Raw genomic sequence first — 15,976 nt, 5'->3', positions numbered from 1 at the left:
CTGTCTCATTATATAAAAAAACCATTAAAAGAATGAGTCTTGGTTTTGAGAAGGTTTTGAATAAAAAATAGTATTTAATTAGTTGTTTAAATTTTATTGCTATGTCATAAATGGCCAACAAATTCAGAAACAAACAGATATGAATTTAAAATGTGTTTTGGGTTCAGCTGTTAACATTTTCAAAGTAAGATAAGTAAATAGATCTATATATGTATGTGTCAGTCAGATTTTGTTACAGAGCTTCTTTACAATAGTATAGGTGTCAGTTTATTTGGAAAAAAATGAATCATACAGATATAATTATCATTATATTATAATACAATAACATTTACGTCTATAGATATAAGAGCATATTTTGGTCAAAAATGTTATTGATGTAATTGACATGCACGTACTGCTATCAATTGTAACAATATAAATAATGGTGCAAAAACTTCACTGTATTCTATAGCCGAATCACCTTGTAGTTTTCTACAAAGTAAAAATTTGAAAACAAATGTTAGCCCTAAAAATATTCCACTCCAGGATGCTCTGTATAAAGAAGCTTTATAAGAATTTTCCAGATTCATTCTTATGCATACAATACAGCAAAAGTATGCATTCATCGCATCACTCACAAACAAAGGTGCAAATATTGTCCACCATGCACTATTCAATATACCATCAATTTTAAGAGCTAACAGTACAGAAAATATAGTGAGCGTTATAAGATTGATCCATATTTCAAATACAGTAAGTCCAATCCATTGCACAATCTCATTTAGTGTAAAAAACATTATCACCCTTTCACTAGTTTTGATTAGATCCGAGCATTGCTGTCCTAAATATTCTTATGTGGATGGATGATGAATGTCGTATTTGTGAGCCAAAATCTAGTTCATCAGTCAGTGGCTCTAGATCATCTGTAAAAGATTAATGGCATATAAGCAAAGATATGATAGATTTATTTTTCCGATGTATTTATTGTAAGTTAGATTTGACAAAACCATTCAAATGAATATAGTTTATGGAGTGGTATACTTAGTATTTGTTGCTCACTATATAACTTCAGGAAATTTGGTAACTCACCAACTAGGTCTACAGATCCAGTGTTTACTTCGATTTGACAGGTGCCTGAAAATAGAATTTCCAGCTGAAGTGCCAAATTACAGCATCTCTGTATTGCCGCGCCTAGACCATGAAGTATTATCTCCTTTTCTCCTCTTGTTAGTAAATCGCAACATTTATCTAGTTGTGCCTGTAAATTAAAAAATATTTAATATCAGTGCTTACATAGTATAATGGGATGTTTTGATGTTTTTCGGTTTTACTTTAAAGTTCGTCTTCTTCGTAATAAACAACACATTGTCTCCATTTACTGGCCTAGGTGGTAAACGCTTTTTAAGAGCATAATTCTTATTAGGATAGCGTTTTTGCTTTTTCTTCGTTTCTTCTTTCTTCTGTAGACTATTAGGATCTGCCATCACATCTGCCATAATATTTATAACCTCTGAATATTGACAGGTGTCAAAACTGACATAATGTCAAATCAAACCGTTTAATAGAAAAGTCACTAGGTACCTACCAACATAGGTACCTAATTAAATAAACCTGAAAAATACAAAATTAACGAAATCAATAAATTTACATAACTTTTTTCATCGCCACTTACGTGCTTATTTGGATGATGTTACCTGAAGAATCTTTGGCGGGAATGAGGGGAGAGAGTTGTGTGAATTGTGTTATTTTGTTAATTAAGTGTTTCTTTAGGTTTAAATCTGTAATAACGGTGGCTTGTTAGCTGTTTCATTTAATTTCATTCCATTTGATTAGAGTTGCAAATTAGAACACTTCATCTCATTTCGCTTCATATCATTTTTCACATAACAGATTATGTACCTACATTAAACGTACATAATTGAAGATTCCTATAAACTCGACATTGGCAACAATAATTTAACGCAGCCAACAAGCTAATATCATTTAATAATTGTAGTGCATTTTTTTTTGCTTAGGTGGACGGACGAACTCACTGCTCGTCTGGTGTTGAGTGGTTACTGGAGCTATAAACATCAACAACAAAAATGTCGCCATGAATACCGACAAACGAGGATGTTTAGTAAAAATAATTAACAAAGCTGACTTGCTTAATTTTAATTTTGTAATCCAAAACAAACTCAACTTTTCATAAAATCTATAATTAATAATATAATATAATTATTTTAAACATTAATTTTAAATTAAGCTTTTATATAACTATCAAAATATAAATATAATAATTTATTAAATCGATGTATCGGATTATAGTAAGGTTGATGCTAAAGTTGATGCAAAAATAGGAAATTAGGTAGGTAATAAACGATGTTTTAAGCCTGTTGACTTGTGTCACCGATGCTGACAAACAAGAAGCAATCATAATTCAATACGTTTTCGTTGTTGGATGATAACAAAATCATGTTTGCAGAATTTTAAAAATTGTCGGCTTACTTAACTTAATATCAAATGGACCGACAAATGATTTCATGAAATGTAGTTGATTGCAATTGTAATCATTTAAAATTTTATGTTAATGAATCAAAATGGGTTGTGTATGTTGCTCGTTAAGTTCTTTTGTATCCATAATTCTTGATGCCCTGGAAAGGTAATTTTTATGTCAAACTTGTTTTCATATAAAAACTCTAAATGACGATCAAGAATTTATCAATGAGTACAGATTAATTTTTTCTTGTTGATATACATATATAAAGCGACTTCTTTTATCAGAGTATCACTGTGGACAGTATGTGCAATGCTAACATGTTGTTTGATGCTGACCATTCTAACTGTCACCATCATGGGCATCGGGATAGGCTACCACTACTGTTTCGTTCAATCATCAGTGGATGCAATGGGTAAGAAAAAGCATTTCGTATTTGGTATAGATGTATAAAAATGTGTTATGTTTTGTTGCTAGTGGTAGGGTCTTGTGAGCGCGAACGTGTAGGTGCCCTACCTATTTTTGAAGTGAAGCAATAATACGTTCCGGTTTGAAGTGTGACGCTGCACCACAGAACTAAGACTCAAAACTCATGTCTTAAGGTGGTTGGTGGCGTTTATGTTATTAATGTTAATGGCTTTTTTTATCGCGTTCCAACCCGGCAGGCTGGTTCTGACCTAGCGGGGAATCCCGGAACACCAGCGGCCTCGCCCGGACGGGCCGCCGTACTGCAAAGACCGGCGTCATTGATCGTCGACGATCGCCTTGAGGACCCGTCAGTCGGCTGTCCTTGCAGCGGAGCCGCGAGTCTGGTTGTATTGTTGACCTTGGGAATCCTTTTACTCTGCCCGGGTTCTGATCCCAGGTGGAGATCGGACGTCGAGTGAAAACCCGACTCCCCTTGCACTCGAGAGAGTCATTTGGTGGGTAGGGTTCTAAAAGTATACTTAGGCTCACGGTCCAATCTCACCTTCTGTGGACCGTCGAGGCCCACATACCCCTCCAAGGCGCGAAAACTTCATGGGAAAGACTCGGCCCTTGCCCGAAAAATAAAATTATACAACTGAGTAGTGAAGATTTCGTAGGATCTTTTATTTTCTTAATTACAATAGGGTTTTTATTACAGCTCAGGCAGCGAAAGCGGCAGGATCTTTGCGGTCTGGCTCGGGACAAGGTCCCGTGCTGCGATCAATCGACAAAGCGGTCAAACGTGGATTCGCACATCGTGTGGAACGCCGTGATGTTGACAATCCACCCCCGACGAATAACATAACGGATTTTTATCAAAATTACACTAGTGTGTTCAATTCTACAAATTCAACAAAATTCTATTGAATTTTAAGTCATACGATTGTTTGTAAGAATAAAACTATTTATTTAATATAATGTTTATTAATAATTCCTAAATGGTTTAATCTCAATTATATTAATATTATTTTCCTTTTTATAATTTCCGATGTTGCCAATATTTTACAATGCTCGTAAATAAAAAGGTACTGTTACGTTTTTTTTTGTGTAAAGAAATGTATGTGTGAAAATACATTTGAGATACACGACGGTAGTTTAAAGAACCTTAGTGTATGCAGACAATCATCAAGTGTTCGAAGCGTCGTCCGGGAATAACAAAAACGTGATTTAATTGTAAATGAAGTATTATTAGTTCTGCCTACGACATGCAAAAAGCAACAAACGTATAAATTTTTGTTTATTAATCTGTACATGGAATATCGGCTGTCGAAAGATAGCTGCATAGCGTATTGATTAGTATATGCACCATTAAAAAGCTATGTTTGCAAGAGTAGTGTGGTAGTATTCTTCAGTGCTCTGAAAAAAGGTTGGAGGGTGCTTGTGGTTGTCGTATTCCTGGAGCGCCGGAACCTTCCGATAAGTCTGCGCGCTATTTCCTTTTCTTGAGGAGACAGCTTTGGCTCTTCAGGTGGGCTACGTGACAGATAGTTTAAACATTTTTACTAAAGAAAACAGAATAATAGGCAAACATTATTGGTGACTTGTGACGGGTGACTTGGTTGTGAGCGGTCACTCATTCTCACGGACATTGGCAATGCCAAGATCGAGCCGCAATGTATGCATTAGGACGTTTTTTAAAACCGATTTTCATAATGACAAAATTTTGTAGGTAGATGTTAAAAGGAAGAATAAAAAGGAAATCACTGTCAATGTAAGGCTAGCAAAGCATATTCCCAAAATTTCACTAAGAATAGAAAACAATATTCATTTCCTAAGCTCAGCAAAAACGGTTGTAAGGTTGGATGTCCTGAGACTGTAATTTTGAGTGGCGAACGCATTTCCGCATCAGCTGATAATAATTTTCCTTACATTGCGCGCATTGGTGACAGATTTTTTAATATAAATTTTCGATTGCAAAATTTCACTACAGAACAGTAGTCTGTGATCTTAATAGAACAATTAAGATCACAGTCTGCAATTAACGGCTACTAAAAGAAAGTTTTGCACATGCCGCTGGTACAACTGTAATATAAAATATTCGTAGGTATACTAAGAAATATATACTTTTCCGTTTCAAGAACAACGATTGGCGTTTCAGTCGGATCCAGGAATATATTCTCAACCGGTTTCTGAGTTTTGTAAACCTCTGTAAATTAAAAATGAGCATTGTTCAAACTGTTATAATTTCAATGTTTTTAGGTGTATACTGACTGGGAGGTAATTACTAAATTTTATTAAACGACTTAAGTACGTAAATGTATACTAATATATATAAATCTACATTGGTTTTTAGGGATGTTCCGTTATAACTACTGAGCCGTGCATCCGATTGACTTAAAACATGGTATCCATGTACAAAATACATGTACTTAATGGATTTATTATATATTATTTTATATGATTATATTTATATGAGTGGACTCCCTACACCAGTAGCGGGGGCGTTAGTGATGAGAATCTTTGTGGGGGTGAGTAATAATACCTAATGTTAATTTTAAATGCCCAGCGAAGCGGACGGGTACAGCCAGTAACACATAAAGTTTTGTACCTACTTGTAATTGTTGGTGTCAGATGCTTTCGAATGTCGGTTACATTTCAAGGAAGTTAATTGGTTAATAGCCATTTAAGCATACGGCCCACGTGAAGATCAGTGGCACCCGATACTTCTGGACACCAGTAATGCCAGGGTTTTTTTATTGCCCTTGTAGGCAGACGAGCATAAGGCCCAACTGATGGTGGTCACCGTTGCCCATGGACTTCAGTAATGCCAGGGCTGCTTACCGTACAACTGATACCCGCTGTCTAATATTATTTTCATCAAGAAAAAGGGGTTTGAACAAACACTATATATACATATTATTACACATACTGTATGTCACAGAAAAGTGTTGCTAGCATAAACTCTTTTCTAAAGCATCTATATTTTAGATTTGGATAAGTTTTTTTTTATTGCTTACATGGGTGGACTAGCTCACAGCCCACCTGGTGTTAAGTGGTTACTAGAGCCGATAGACATCTACAACGTAAATGCGCCATCCACCTTGAGATATAAGTTCTAAGGTCTCGGTATAGTTACAACGGCTGCCCCACCCTTCCAACGCATTACTGCTTCACGGCAGAAATAGGCAGGGTGGTGGTACCTACCCGCGCGGACTCACAAGAGTTCCTACAGCCAGTAATTACGCAAATTATTATTTTGTGGGTTTCATTTTTATTACACGATGTTATTCCTTCACCGTGGAAATCAATCGTGAACATTTGTTGAGTACGTATTTCATTAGAAAAATTGGTACCCGCCTGAGATTCGAACACAGGTGCACCGCTCGATACGAATGCACCGGACGTCTTATCCTTTAGGCCACGACGACGACGAAACTCTAATGTTGCTTTTCATTTGTTTTTGTTCTAATCGAAAATGTTTGTATGATCAATTTGTACAGTGTAAGTACAAAAATCATACCAAGCAATGGTTCAGGCGCATTTTCGACCTCCGATCGGTTTACGGCCAAAAGTCGAACGACCGAATTCTTTGGCCCAGCCCTCACCATCGATTCTTCTGTCGTGGTCCTCGAAGACACTAAAACACAAATGGAAAAGAAGTTGAAGTACCAAAGCTTGAGACGTACATTATGTTTTCAAGTTTTTTTTTTTATTACTTAGATGTGTGGACGAGCTCACAGCTCACCTGGTGTTAAGTGGTTACTGGAGCCCATAGACATCTACAACGTAAATGCGCCACACACCTTGAGATATAAGTTCTAAGGTCTCAGTATAGTTACAACGGCTGCCCACCCTTCAAACCGAAACACATTACTGCTTCATGGCAGAAATAGGCAGGGCGGTGGTACCTACCCGTGCGGACTCACAAGACGTCCTACCACCAGTAATTACGCAAATTATAATTTTGCGGGTTTGATTTTTATTACACGATGTTATTCCTTCATCGTGGAAGTCAATCGTGAACATTTGTTAAGTACGTATTTCATTACAAAAATTGGTACTCGCCTGCAAGATTCGAACACCGGTGCATCGCTAGATACGAATGCACCGGACGTCTTTTTTTTTTTACCCAATTATAAGACTATCTGCAATGTGTACATACTAACTACAACTAAAATATTTTTAACAATTGCACATACTTGCAAACGAAGCTAGCTCTTTCTGTGCGTAGTGATAACCGACCGATATGCCGTAAACCATCAATAAAACAATAGTAAACATCATCAGCATCAATACGAAGGCACAGCAAGTCCACGTCAATACTCTGTTTGAAAAAATCTATATTAATCATTTTCTTCGAATTAAAAATATTTCAAAACTAACTTTTGCCCGCGTGGAATAGTTCACAAATAATGCTTTATTTTAGAACAAATTTGGTTAGCATAAAGAACGTTATAGCGACCAAACCTTAACATATAGACATATGCTGTCGCGGCCTTTTTTTTAGATCTTTTCAGTCATACATTATTTTTGCGAAACTTTAACCGTTTCTGCAGCGCACGCAGCGGAAGCTCTCAAAGGGTAAAAACAACCCCGATTTTGAAACATTCTTTATTGATGCTCTTATATTGCGCTTGTATTGGTCTTAGCGTGATGTTATGTAGCCTCCTCGATAAATGGGCTATCTAACACTGTGGGTCGCGTTTCTGGTCCGGTGGTAATTCTGCAAAGCACTGCTCTTGATAGGGCCAGTGTTAGCAGCATTCCGGTTTGAGCTCCGTGAGCTCATCTACACGTTAGGGCGAAGCTGAAATAGCCTCTCAAGGCTATCAGTATAGGTAGGAGAAAAAAAAAAGCCATCTCACGTTCATTGTACATGCAATTTCACAACCCACTGTACATAGTGGTAATGTTACTGCGATATAAAAGTTCTGACTTTATATTTTAATCATGAACAATGTAATGCGGTTACTTCTTATTAAAAATAATGACTGAATTGAACTTTGATTGAGAAATGAAATCCGGACAAGAAACGTTTAAATAAAATGTGTCCTCACCTTTCAACACAAAATGTCATGGAACAAAATACTGATTGTAATAGACCCATGTTTTAGAAATAATTTGCAATTACGTCCTCCTGTAAATAAAAAAAAGACGATTGCTTAATGCACGGCAAAGTTTTTTTAAATTACGGGTTAACCTGCTTACATCTTCCGGAATGCAGTAATGGTAGGACAGCCGTTATTAAATATAATTGAAACATAAACCTTAAATCTGATGATGGATAGCGGCATTCACGTTGTGATGTCTCTATGGGATTCGGTAACCACTTAATACCAGGTGGACCGTATGCTCGTTCAGAAGTTAGTATTTTCAATTCTGAAACGGCTTTTCAATTATCATACACTGACACGGACTGTTCACGGTTGAAAAAAAATTTCTTAGTTTATTTTATTGTAATTTCCGATATTGAGATAACCAGATAAGTACTTACCAATATTATTTAAATATAACTTTGAACACGGTGTTTTGCAAGCGGATTTATATATAAATATTAATCGAATATCAAAAACTAAAGTATGTAAACAACTTTAATAATATTTATTGACAATTTCTGACAAGACAGAGGTAATAGTGAAGAATATTTTTTTTCTAGTCGTGTTACCGGATAATTGACTAATTTCCTAAAATTATAGGGAAGATATTTAAGTATAGGTACGGAGCTAATTAATAATATAGTAAATCGATTAAGAATCTTGAAATTTAATATTGGTTCAACGGCCGTCTGGTGTAGTGGTAAGTGACATGGTCACTACACAAGGGGGTCGCGGGTTCGAATCCCGCCAAGGGAAGATATTTGTATGATAAATATAAAATGTCTTTTCCAGGGTTATGGATGTATATTATATATATGTATGTGTATAATAAAAATCTTACATTTATTTCCGTTATCTGGTACCTGTAACACAAGGTCTTTACGAACTTAGCATTGGACAAGTTAGTGGCATTAAAAAAAAAATTGGTAATCGCAATAGGCAAAGCTAAGCTTTTCCAGTTAGTCGTTTTAATGAAGCGAACATTCTCGTTTCATTACCTATCCACCTTATTCTTTTGGTATGAGTACATAATTTTAAATAGATTCTTGTGTATTTATAATAAAGGATATGAAAAATATTCTATGATTCTGGGGTAGCAAGGGGGCGTGTAAATAGCCCTCCTGCGGCGGGAGCATATAAAGCGGGGTTGTAGAAAGGCGTGTAAATAGCCGTCCTAAGCGGTATGTGACAAATGTTTGTCACTTATATTTAGCGGAGCGGTAAAACTATATAGCGGTAAACAAAAGCTAGTAATCAAACTAAAGATATAAATTAAATACACATAAGCGAGCGGGCGGGCGAATGATTACACGGAAGCAGCAATAAAATGGCAATAAATTAAAAGAACTTGCACTCACCTGTAGACCTTGCCAGTGACTGTTGTGCGGGCGTCGGCGATGGAGGCACGCGGGCGGCGGGGTGGGTGACGAAGCTCACGTAGCTTTTCGTAAGCACAAGCACCACACAATATACAAGTGCCGCCATCTAGGCAGCTAGCGGTAAAGCGTGATCGATCGGGTAGAACCACGCTTTGGATAGTCGCGGTAATTAGTAACTAACAAACTCCAAAGGTGGCGCCATCCCAATAATCCATTAGCATCCCATTACTAATCCGCGCGTGACCATCCTGCCCGCCTTGAAAGTTCGCAGGACTTTCAACAAATATATAAAGATACTAAGATAGGAAGCATAAAGCTTAAATAGCGGGAAGTTATTTGAAAAGAAACAAATTTTAATTAATAATAAGCCATCATGAATGTTTACGAGTAGAGTTGAAGCGGTTGATGACATGCGGTACTCTAATTTATTCTAGCGGTAGCGGATATAATTTTACAACTGGACGTTTAAGAAATCCAGATTTCGTTTTTACCAAAGCAACGCGTATAATGTTATCGACACCTGGATACACCTCTTGTATAACGCCAAGTGGCCAGCGGAGCGGTGGAATGTCATCTTGATGAATAAGAACTACTGTCCCAACCTTCACGGGGTTATCTGATGTACACCACTTCTGTCTGACTTGCAACGTATGCAGGTACTCTAATCTCCATTTCCTCCAATAGGAATTAACCAAACTATCTAACAACGCTTTGCGATTAGTTAGACTCATCTGATTTGCGGACAATTCAGACGCGGGTAAATACTGCAAAGGAGTGGACATCAAAAAATGTGCGGGTGTGAGAATTTCGGGGTTGGGATCTGCGGATAAAAGACATAAAGGTCTGGAATTCATAAGACATTCTATTTGATTCAACACAGTCAACATCTCTTCGTAAGTGAGAATTTGTGCGCCTATTACTCTATTTAAATGAGTTTTAACGGATTTAATGTTTGATTCCCATAAACCTCCAAAATGTGGAGCCCGAGGCGGGATCATCTTCCAAATGATTCGGTATTTAGTTAATTCATCATTCCATGCGGATATAAAATTATTTGAAACTAGAAGTTTATACATTTCATCTAACTGAGCCTTTGCGCCAACAAAATTAGTGCCATTATCTGAATACATGAAAGAAACTGGACCTCGACGAGATATAAAACGTTTGAAAGCGGCAAGAAATGAGTCCGTTGACAAATCCGAGGCTAACTCAATATGTATAGCCTTTGTCGTTAAGCATACGAACAGGCAAATGTAAGCCTTTTGTGAATGATGACCACGTTTGCGTACAAGCGTTATCTTAAATGGGCCCGCGTAATCTACTCCCGTGTGACAGAAAGCTTTGGCCTCCATTACACGGCTTGACGGAAGGTCAGCCATCATGGGAGTTGGGTGTGAAGGTGATACACGAAAACATGATTTACACATATGCACTCTTTTTCTTATAACGTTTCTAGCGGACAATATCCAAAAGCGTTGACGAATAATGGACATCAAAAGGTCCGGACCGGTGTGCAAGTTTGTATTATGAAAATAATCAACAATAATATTTATTATGTGATCGTGTTTTGGCAATAAAGCGGGGTGTTGCGTTTCAAACGGTAAATCAGAGCTCGAAAGTCTACCCTGAATACGCAAAATTCCATCTTCGTCAATAAATGGACTAAGTTTACGAATATTTTTCGAAGGTAAATCTAATTTTCTAATGCTGGCAATATCATGACCAAAATATTTAGCTTGAAGAGCTCGAATAATAGCTTTCTCAGCAGTATTTAAATCGAATGCGGTTACAAACTTGTTTCGCGGTAATTTTCTTATAAATCGAAGTACATAAACAACACAGCGAAGAAGTTTTGACCATGACGAAATTCTCAACCCAAGTTGATATATTGGGGAATCTTCGACAACAGTTAAAGCGGTAAGTGTTACAGATTTTTTCATTTCAGGTATGTCACTTCCAGATTTACAAGGTACAAAAGGTTCAATAGGCCATTGTGAAATAGGATAGCAGGCCCAAGAAGGACCCTGCCACCAAAGCGAGTTATTAATAATTTGTGACGGTAAAAGACCTCGTGACACACAATCGCTAGGATTTTCCTTACCATTAATATGAAAAAAGCGGTCAGGTGATAAATTCTCCTGAATTTGAGCGATGCGGTTTCCTACAAATATTGACCATCTATGCGGGGAAGATTTAATCCAAGAAAGAGCAATTGTAGAATCTGAGAAAGCGTATATAGCGGTGATAGGATGTAAAGAATTATAAGCGTTATAAATAAGTTTAACTAATTTTGACAAAACAAGAGCGGCACAAAGCTCAAGGCGAGCTAATGTAGTTATCTTAACCGGAGAAACCTTTGATTTTGAGCACAATAATCTTAAAGTAATATCTCCTGTGGGATCTGTAATGTGTAAATAAACAACGCAACCGTAAGCGTTCAAGCTTGCATCACAAAATGCAACAATATTTACTTCACAGTCTTTAAAAACTCCAATATGGCGCGGTATTGCGATAGTTGAAAGCAATGGAAGCTCTTTCACAAGTGAAGAGTAGCGGTAAATAATTGTATCTGGAGGTGTATCATCCCAGTCTATTTTAGAATTCCAGAGTTCCTTAATAAGCAATTTAGCGAACAGTATAACTGGAGCAACTAAACCAAGCACGTCGAACAAGCGTGCGACTAAAGATAATATTGTTCTTTTAGTGCACTTTTCATTAGTGTTTGAGCTCGTCATAAAAAATGAGTCATTAGCGGGAAGCCACGCAAGGCCTAAAACTTTCATGGTATTATTAGCATCATCAGAGAAGCTTACAGAAGAGCGGTGCGTTTCTGGAAGGCTATTAAGAAAGGCAGTGGAGTTACTTGCCCATTTTGTTAAATTAAAACCTCCTGATTTAAAGAGTGAAATTAGTTGTTTCGATAGTTTGATAGCTGAAATATCTTCGTGTAGGGATGTGACGAGATCATCCATATATAATTGAGACTCAGCTACACTAGCGGCTTCCGGATAACGATAACATTCTTCTGATGCTAATTGACGTATAGTACGCATTGCTAAATAAGGTGATGACTTTAAACCAAAGGGCAGACAGTTAAAAGCGAAAATGCGAAGTTTATCATTTTTAAAGCGGTACAATATTTTTAAATATTTATGGTGGTCTGTGGTCACCCTAATGCGTAAGTACATTTGTTCCACATCAGCGCACAGTGCCACAGGGAACAAACGAAAGCGTAGTAAAAGCAAAAATAAGTCTGCCTGTAAATTTGGACCAGTATGCAAGACGTCATTAAGTGACAGTCCACTAGATGTTTTAGCACTAGCATCAAGAACTACACGTAGTTTAGTGGTAGTCTTGCTTGGGCGGATAACTGCATGGTGCGGTATATAATAACCGTTATCGGTTTCCTTAGCGGTGTCGTTAATTTCAGTTAAATAACCTTTACTAATGTAATCCTGTATAACGATATCGTAATCATCGCGGAGTGAGGGTAATTGAACAAACTTACGTTCGAGCGAAAGAAAACGGCGGTGAGCAACAGTATAAGACTTGCCCAGGTCAGCGGGATTTCTACTAAATGGTAACTCAACCGTATATCGGCCATCATTATCGCGGGTAATTGTAGAAATATATTTGTTTTCACACTCGGCTTCCTCAGGGCTAAGATGACGCTCATGAGGAATCTCCTCTAATTCCCAAAATTTATGTAAAAATGACTCAAGGTCTTTATGCGTTATAGATGAAAAAGTTTTATTTAAAGTGAATGCAGAATGAATTTTAGTTTTTTCGAAAGCGGGTGGATTATCAATATAAACTGTACTAGATAGTCACAAAGAGGTATTATTATCATTTATAACAGAAAAATTATCATGTTGCGGTTTCATAATGCCGGTGTAACTCACTTCAGGTACGTCACCCATAAGAACATAACCGAAGGTTGTTTCTACGGCAGGTGGCGCTAGTGAGCCGGTATCTATACGATTACCTAAGTATATATATGGAAATAACTGAGCACCTAACACCATATCAATCACACCTGGAAGGTTCCAATTTGAATCGGCAAGCGGTAAATTACGTATATGATTCATATTTGAGGAATTTATAAAATAAGCGGGTAATTTATCTGTAATACAGTCTACTACTAAAGCGTGAATATAATATTTATTAGGAGAAAATCTAGATTCAATATTTAAATAAACATATCCGTGAATCGGGCGAGCGGTTAATCCAATACCTCTAATATAAGAATTATTTAAAGGTATAATCGGTAATTTAAGTAATTTACAACAATTGACAGTTATTAAATTATTTTGGGAACCATTATCTATTAAAGATCTAACTATTTTACGTTCCCCTTTATTCGAGTGAGCGTATATTTGAGCGGTTGATAATAAAATATTACTATTCGATTTTATTTCCGAACTGTGAGTCAACGTGGTAGCGGTCGTATTATTTTGTTGTTGTATCGTTCTGTTAGAGTGTAAACAAGTATTCGAAGCGGCATCATGATGATCGTAACTCTGAACAACAGGTTGAGATTGAACCTGGGACCGACCGTAATCGGGCCGCGCGGCATCACTCGGAATTCCATGTACCTGCGACCGACTGACCTGCCTGTCCATATCAGCGTAGTCATTCGATGGACTGGGTACGCTTTTACTTTTTCGATTCGCCCGTTTATTACCAAAACACAACAAAGTATGATGATATTTCTTACAATTATTGCATGTTAACTTTGATTGACATGCTTTTAATGTATGCGATAAGCTTAAACAATTGATGCAACCCTTGTGCGATTTAATAAAATCATAACGTGCTTGCGGTGAAATCATATTTTTAAACTCATTACAACGATATAACTGCGTGTGGTGCGAGCTCGAGCAAAGATCGCACGTAGATAACGAAACCGGTTTGTTAACCCTTTCAGTGCGGACTGGGTCATTATAACTACTAGAAATAAACGATTTGTGATTTTTAGATTTCTCTATGTTACACTTCGGTGCAGAGCGTTCTAATATTTTTATCTGATCCTGTATGAATTTAATAAACATTTCAGTTGTGGGTATTTCAATACCACGAACCGATGCTTCAAACGAATGTAAAGTTTGAGGATCCAACCTTCTCAGTGAGCATTGTAATAAAATAAAATCAGTCAAATCAAGTAAATTTAATTGTTTTAAAGCGGCAATCGAAGATGAAATTTTTTCAATATACATATTTAAACTATTTGCGGTAGGTGAACAATTTTTTAAATCTAATATATTATTCAGATAATGACATCCTAAAGCTCGTTTATCCTGATATTTACTAATTAGATTCGACCAAATAATATTATAAGTTTCACCTGTGGGTATTATACCAGCGGTTAACTTTAATGCACTATGTGTTAATTTGCCCATTAAATACTGCACACGTTGCGCATCAGACAGTTGCGGGTTATCGTGAATGTTAGCTTTAAAAGCCTGGTAAAATGTTTCCCATCCTTCAAGAGAGCGTCCGTCAAAGGAAGGAAGTGAAATTGTTGGCAATGTTACATTTATGGCGGCGGTAGTTCTCATTACATTTGACGAATTACCAATTGTAATTTTGTTACGAGCGCGTCTTACGTAATTATATAACGTGTCAAAAGACGATAAAGCTGCGTATTCAGGCTCAACTTCGGGGTTTTGCTTTAAATTTAAATCATTGATATCATCCAAATTGCTTTCAAATCTAACACGCATGTCATCAATCGATTCTGATTCGGCAAGAAAAGTTTCGATTAATTCCGAATCAAACTCCGAAATATTTTTGATTTATTATATAAATCATTAATTTGTGCAAATACTAAATTATTCTTCGCGATAAGTTTCTTTAGTTGTCTATTTTCCATAATGAAGTTATGAAATAACTGACTAAAAAATAACACTAAATGAACTACGTTAATAAATATAATTCAATATGCGGTTACGAGTTATTATTAATAGCGATGAATATAATTAACTTTTACATACAATACAATACAGTAACAAAATGGCGAATGGGGGTAATCATAAATTAATTCTAATTTTAATTAAAATTTAAGCTGGATCTAATCCAGGCTCGCAGGACCAAACTATGGGGTAGCAAGGGGGCGTGTAAATAGCCCTCCTGCGGCGGGAGCATATAAAGCGGGGTTGTAGAAAGGCGTGTAAATAGCCGTCCTAAGCGGTATGTGACAAATGTTTGTCACTTATATTTAGCGGAGCGGTAAAACTATATAGCGGTAAACAAAAGCTAGTAATCAAACTAAAGATATAAATTAAATACACATAAGCGAGCGGGCGGGCGAATGATTACACGGAAGCAGCAATAAAATGGCAATAAATTAAAAGAACTTGCACTCACCTGTAGACCTTGCCAGTGACTGTTGTGCGGGCGTCGGCGATGGAGGCACGCGGGCGGCGGGGTGGGTGACGAAGCTCACGTAGCTTTTCGTAAGCACAAGCACCACACAATATACAAGTGCCGCCATCTAGGCAGCTAGCGGTAAAGCGTGATCGATCGGGTAGAACCACGCTTTGGATAGTCGCGGTAATTAGTAACTAACAAACTCCAAAGGTGGCGCCATCCCAATAATCCATTAGCATCCCATTACTAATCCGCGCGTGACCAGATTC

General features: G+C 37.0%; 4 protein-coding genes across 4 annotated transcripts; 1 reads left to right on the top strand and 3 right to left on the bottom strand.

Moving 5' to 3' along the window:
• Positions 1-73: 73 nt before the first annotated feature.
• Positions 74-776, bottom strand: LOC114248099 (transmembrane protein 203). Its single transcript, XM_028181221.2, has one exon. The coding sequence runs from the start codon at positions 774-776 to the stop codon at positions 369-371; it is 408 nt and encodes a 135-aa protein (XP_028037022.2). The 3' UTR covers positions 74-368.
• Positions 74-1,585, bottom strand: LOC114248098 (ribonuclease P protein subunit p20). Its single transcript, XM_028181219.2, has 3 exons — positions 1,311-1,585; positions 1,069-1,237; positions 74-902 (listed from the first exon to the last, which is right to left on the bottom strand). Exons 1-3 carry the CDS (start codon positions 1,473-1,475, stop codon positions 790-792), a joined length of 447 nt encoding a protein of 148 aa, XP_028037020.1. The 5' UTR covers positions 1,476-1,585; the 3' UTR covers positions 74-789.
• Positions 1,586-2,303: 718 nt separating this feature from the next.
• LOC114248089 (uncharacterized) lies at positions 2,304-3,835 on the top strand. Its single transcript, XM_028181208.2, has 3 exons — positions 2,304-2,620; positions 2,743-2,870; positions 3,582-3,835. Exons 1-3 carry the CDS (start codon positions 2,559-2,561, stop codon positions 3,788-3,790), a joined length of 399 nt encoding a protein of 132 aa, XP_028037009.2. The 5' UTR covers positions 2,304-2,558; the 3' UTR covers positions 3,791-3,835.
• Positions 3,832-15,291, bottom strand: LOC114248125 (uncharacterized). The gene is made up of 6 exons (XM_089729534.1): positions 9,318-15,291; positions 7,921-8,000; positions 7,063-7,187; positions 6,384-6,500; positions 4,988-5,069; positions 3,832-4,396 (listed from the first exon to the last, which is right to left on the bottom strand). Exons 2-6 carry the CDS (start codon positions 7,968-7,970, stop codon positions 4,240-4,242), a joined length of 531 nt encoding a protein of 176 aa, XP_089585660.1. The 5' UTR covers positions 7,971-8,000; positions 9,318-15,291; the 3' UTR covers positions 3,832-4,239.
• Between the last annotated feature and the right edge of the window lie 685 nt (positions 15,292-15,976).

The sequence above is a fragment of the Bombyx mandarina genome, chromosome 08 (genome assembly GCF_030267445.1).
Source record: "Bombyx mandarina strain Sakado chromosome 08, ASM3026744v2".
Lineage (NCBI taxonomy): Eukaryota > Metazoa > Arthropoda > Insecta > Lepidoptera > Bombycidae > Bombyx > Bombyx mandarina.
Note: the sequence above shows the minus strand (reverse complement) of the source record. Positions and strands in the feature narration are given on the sequence as shown.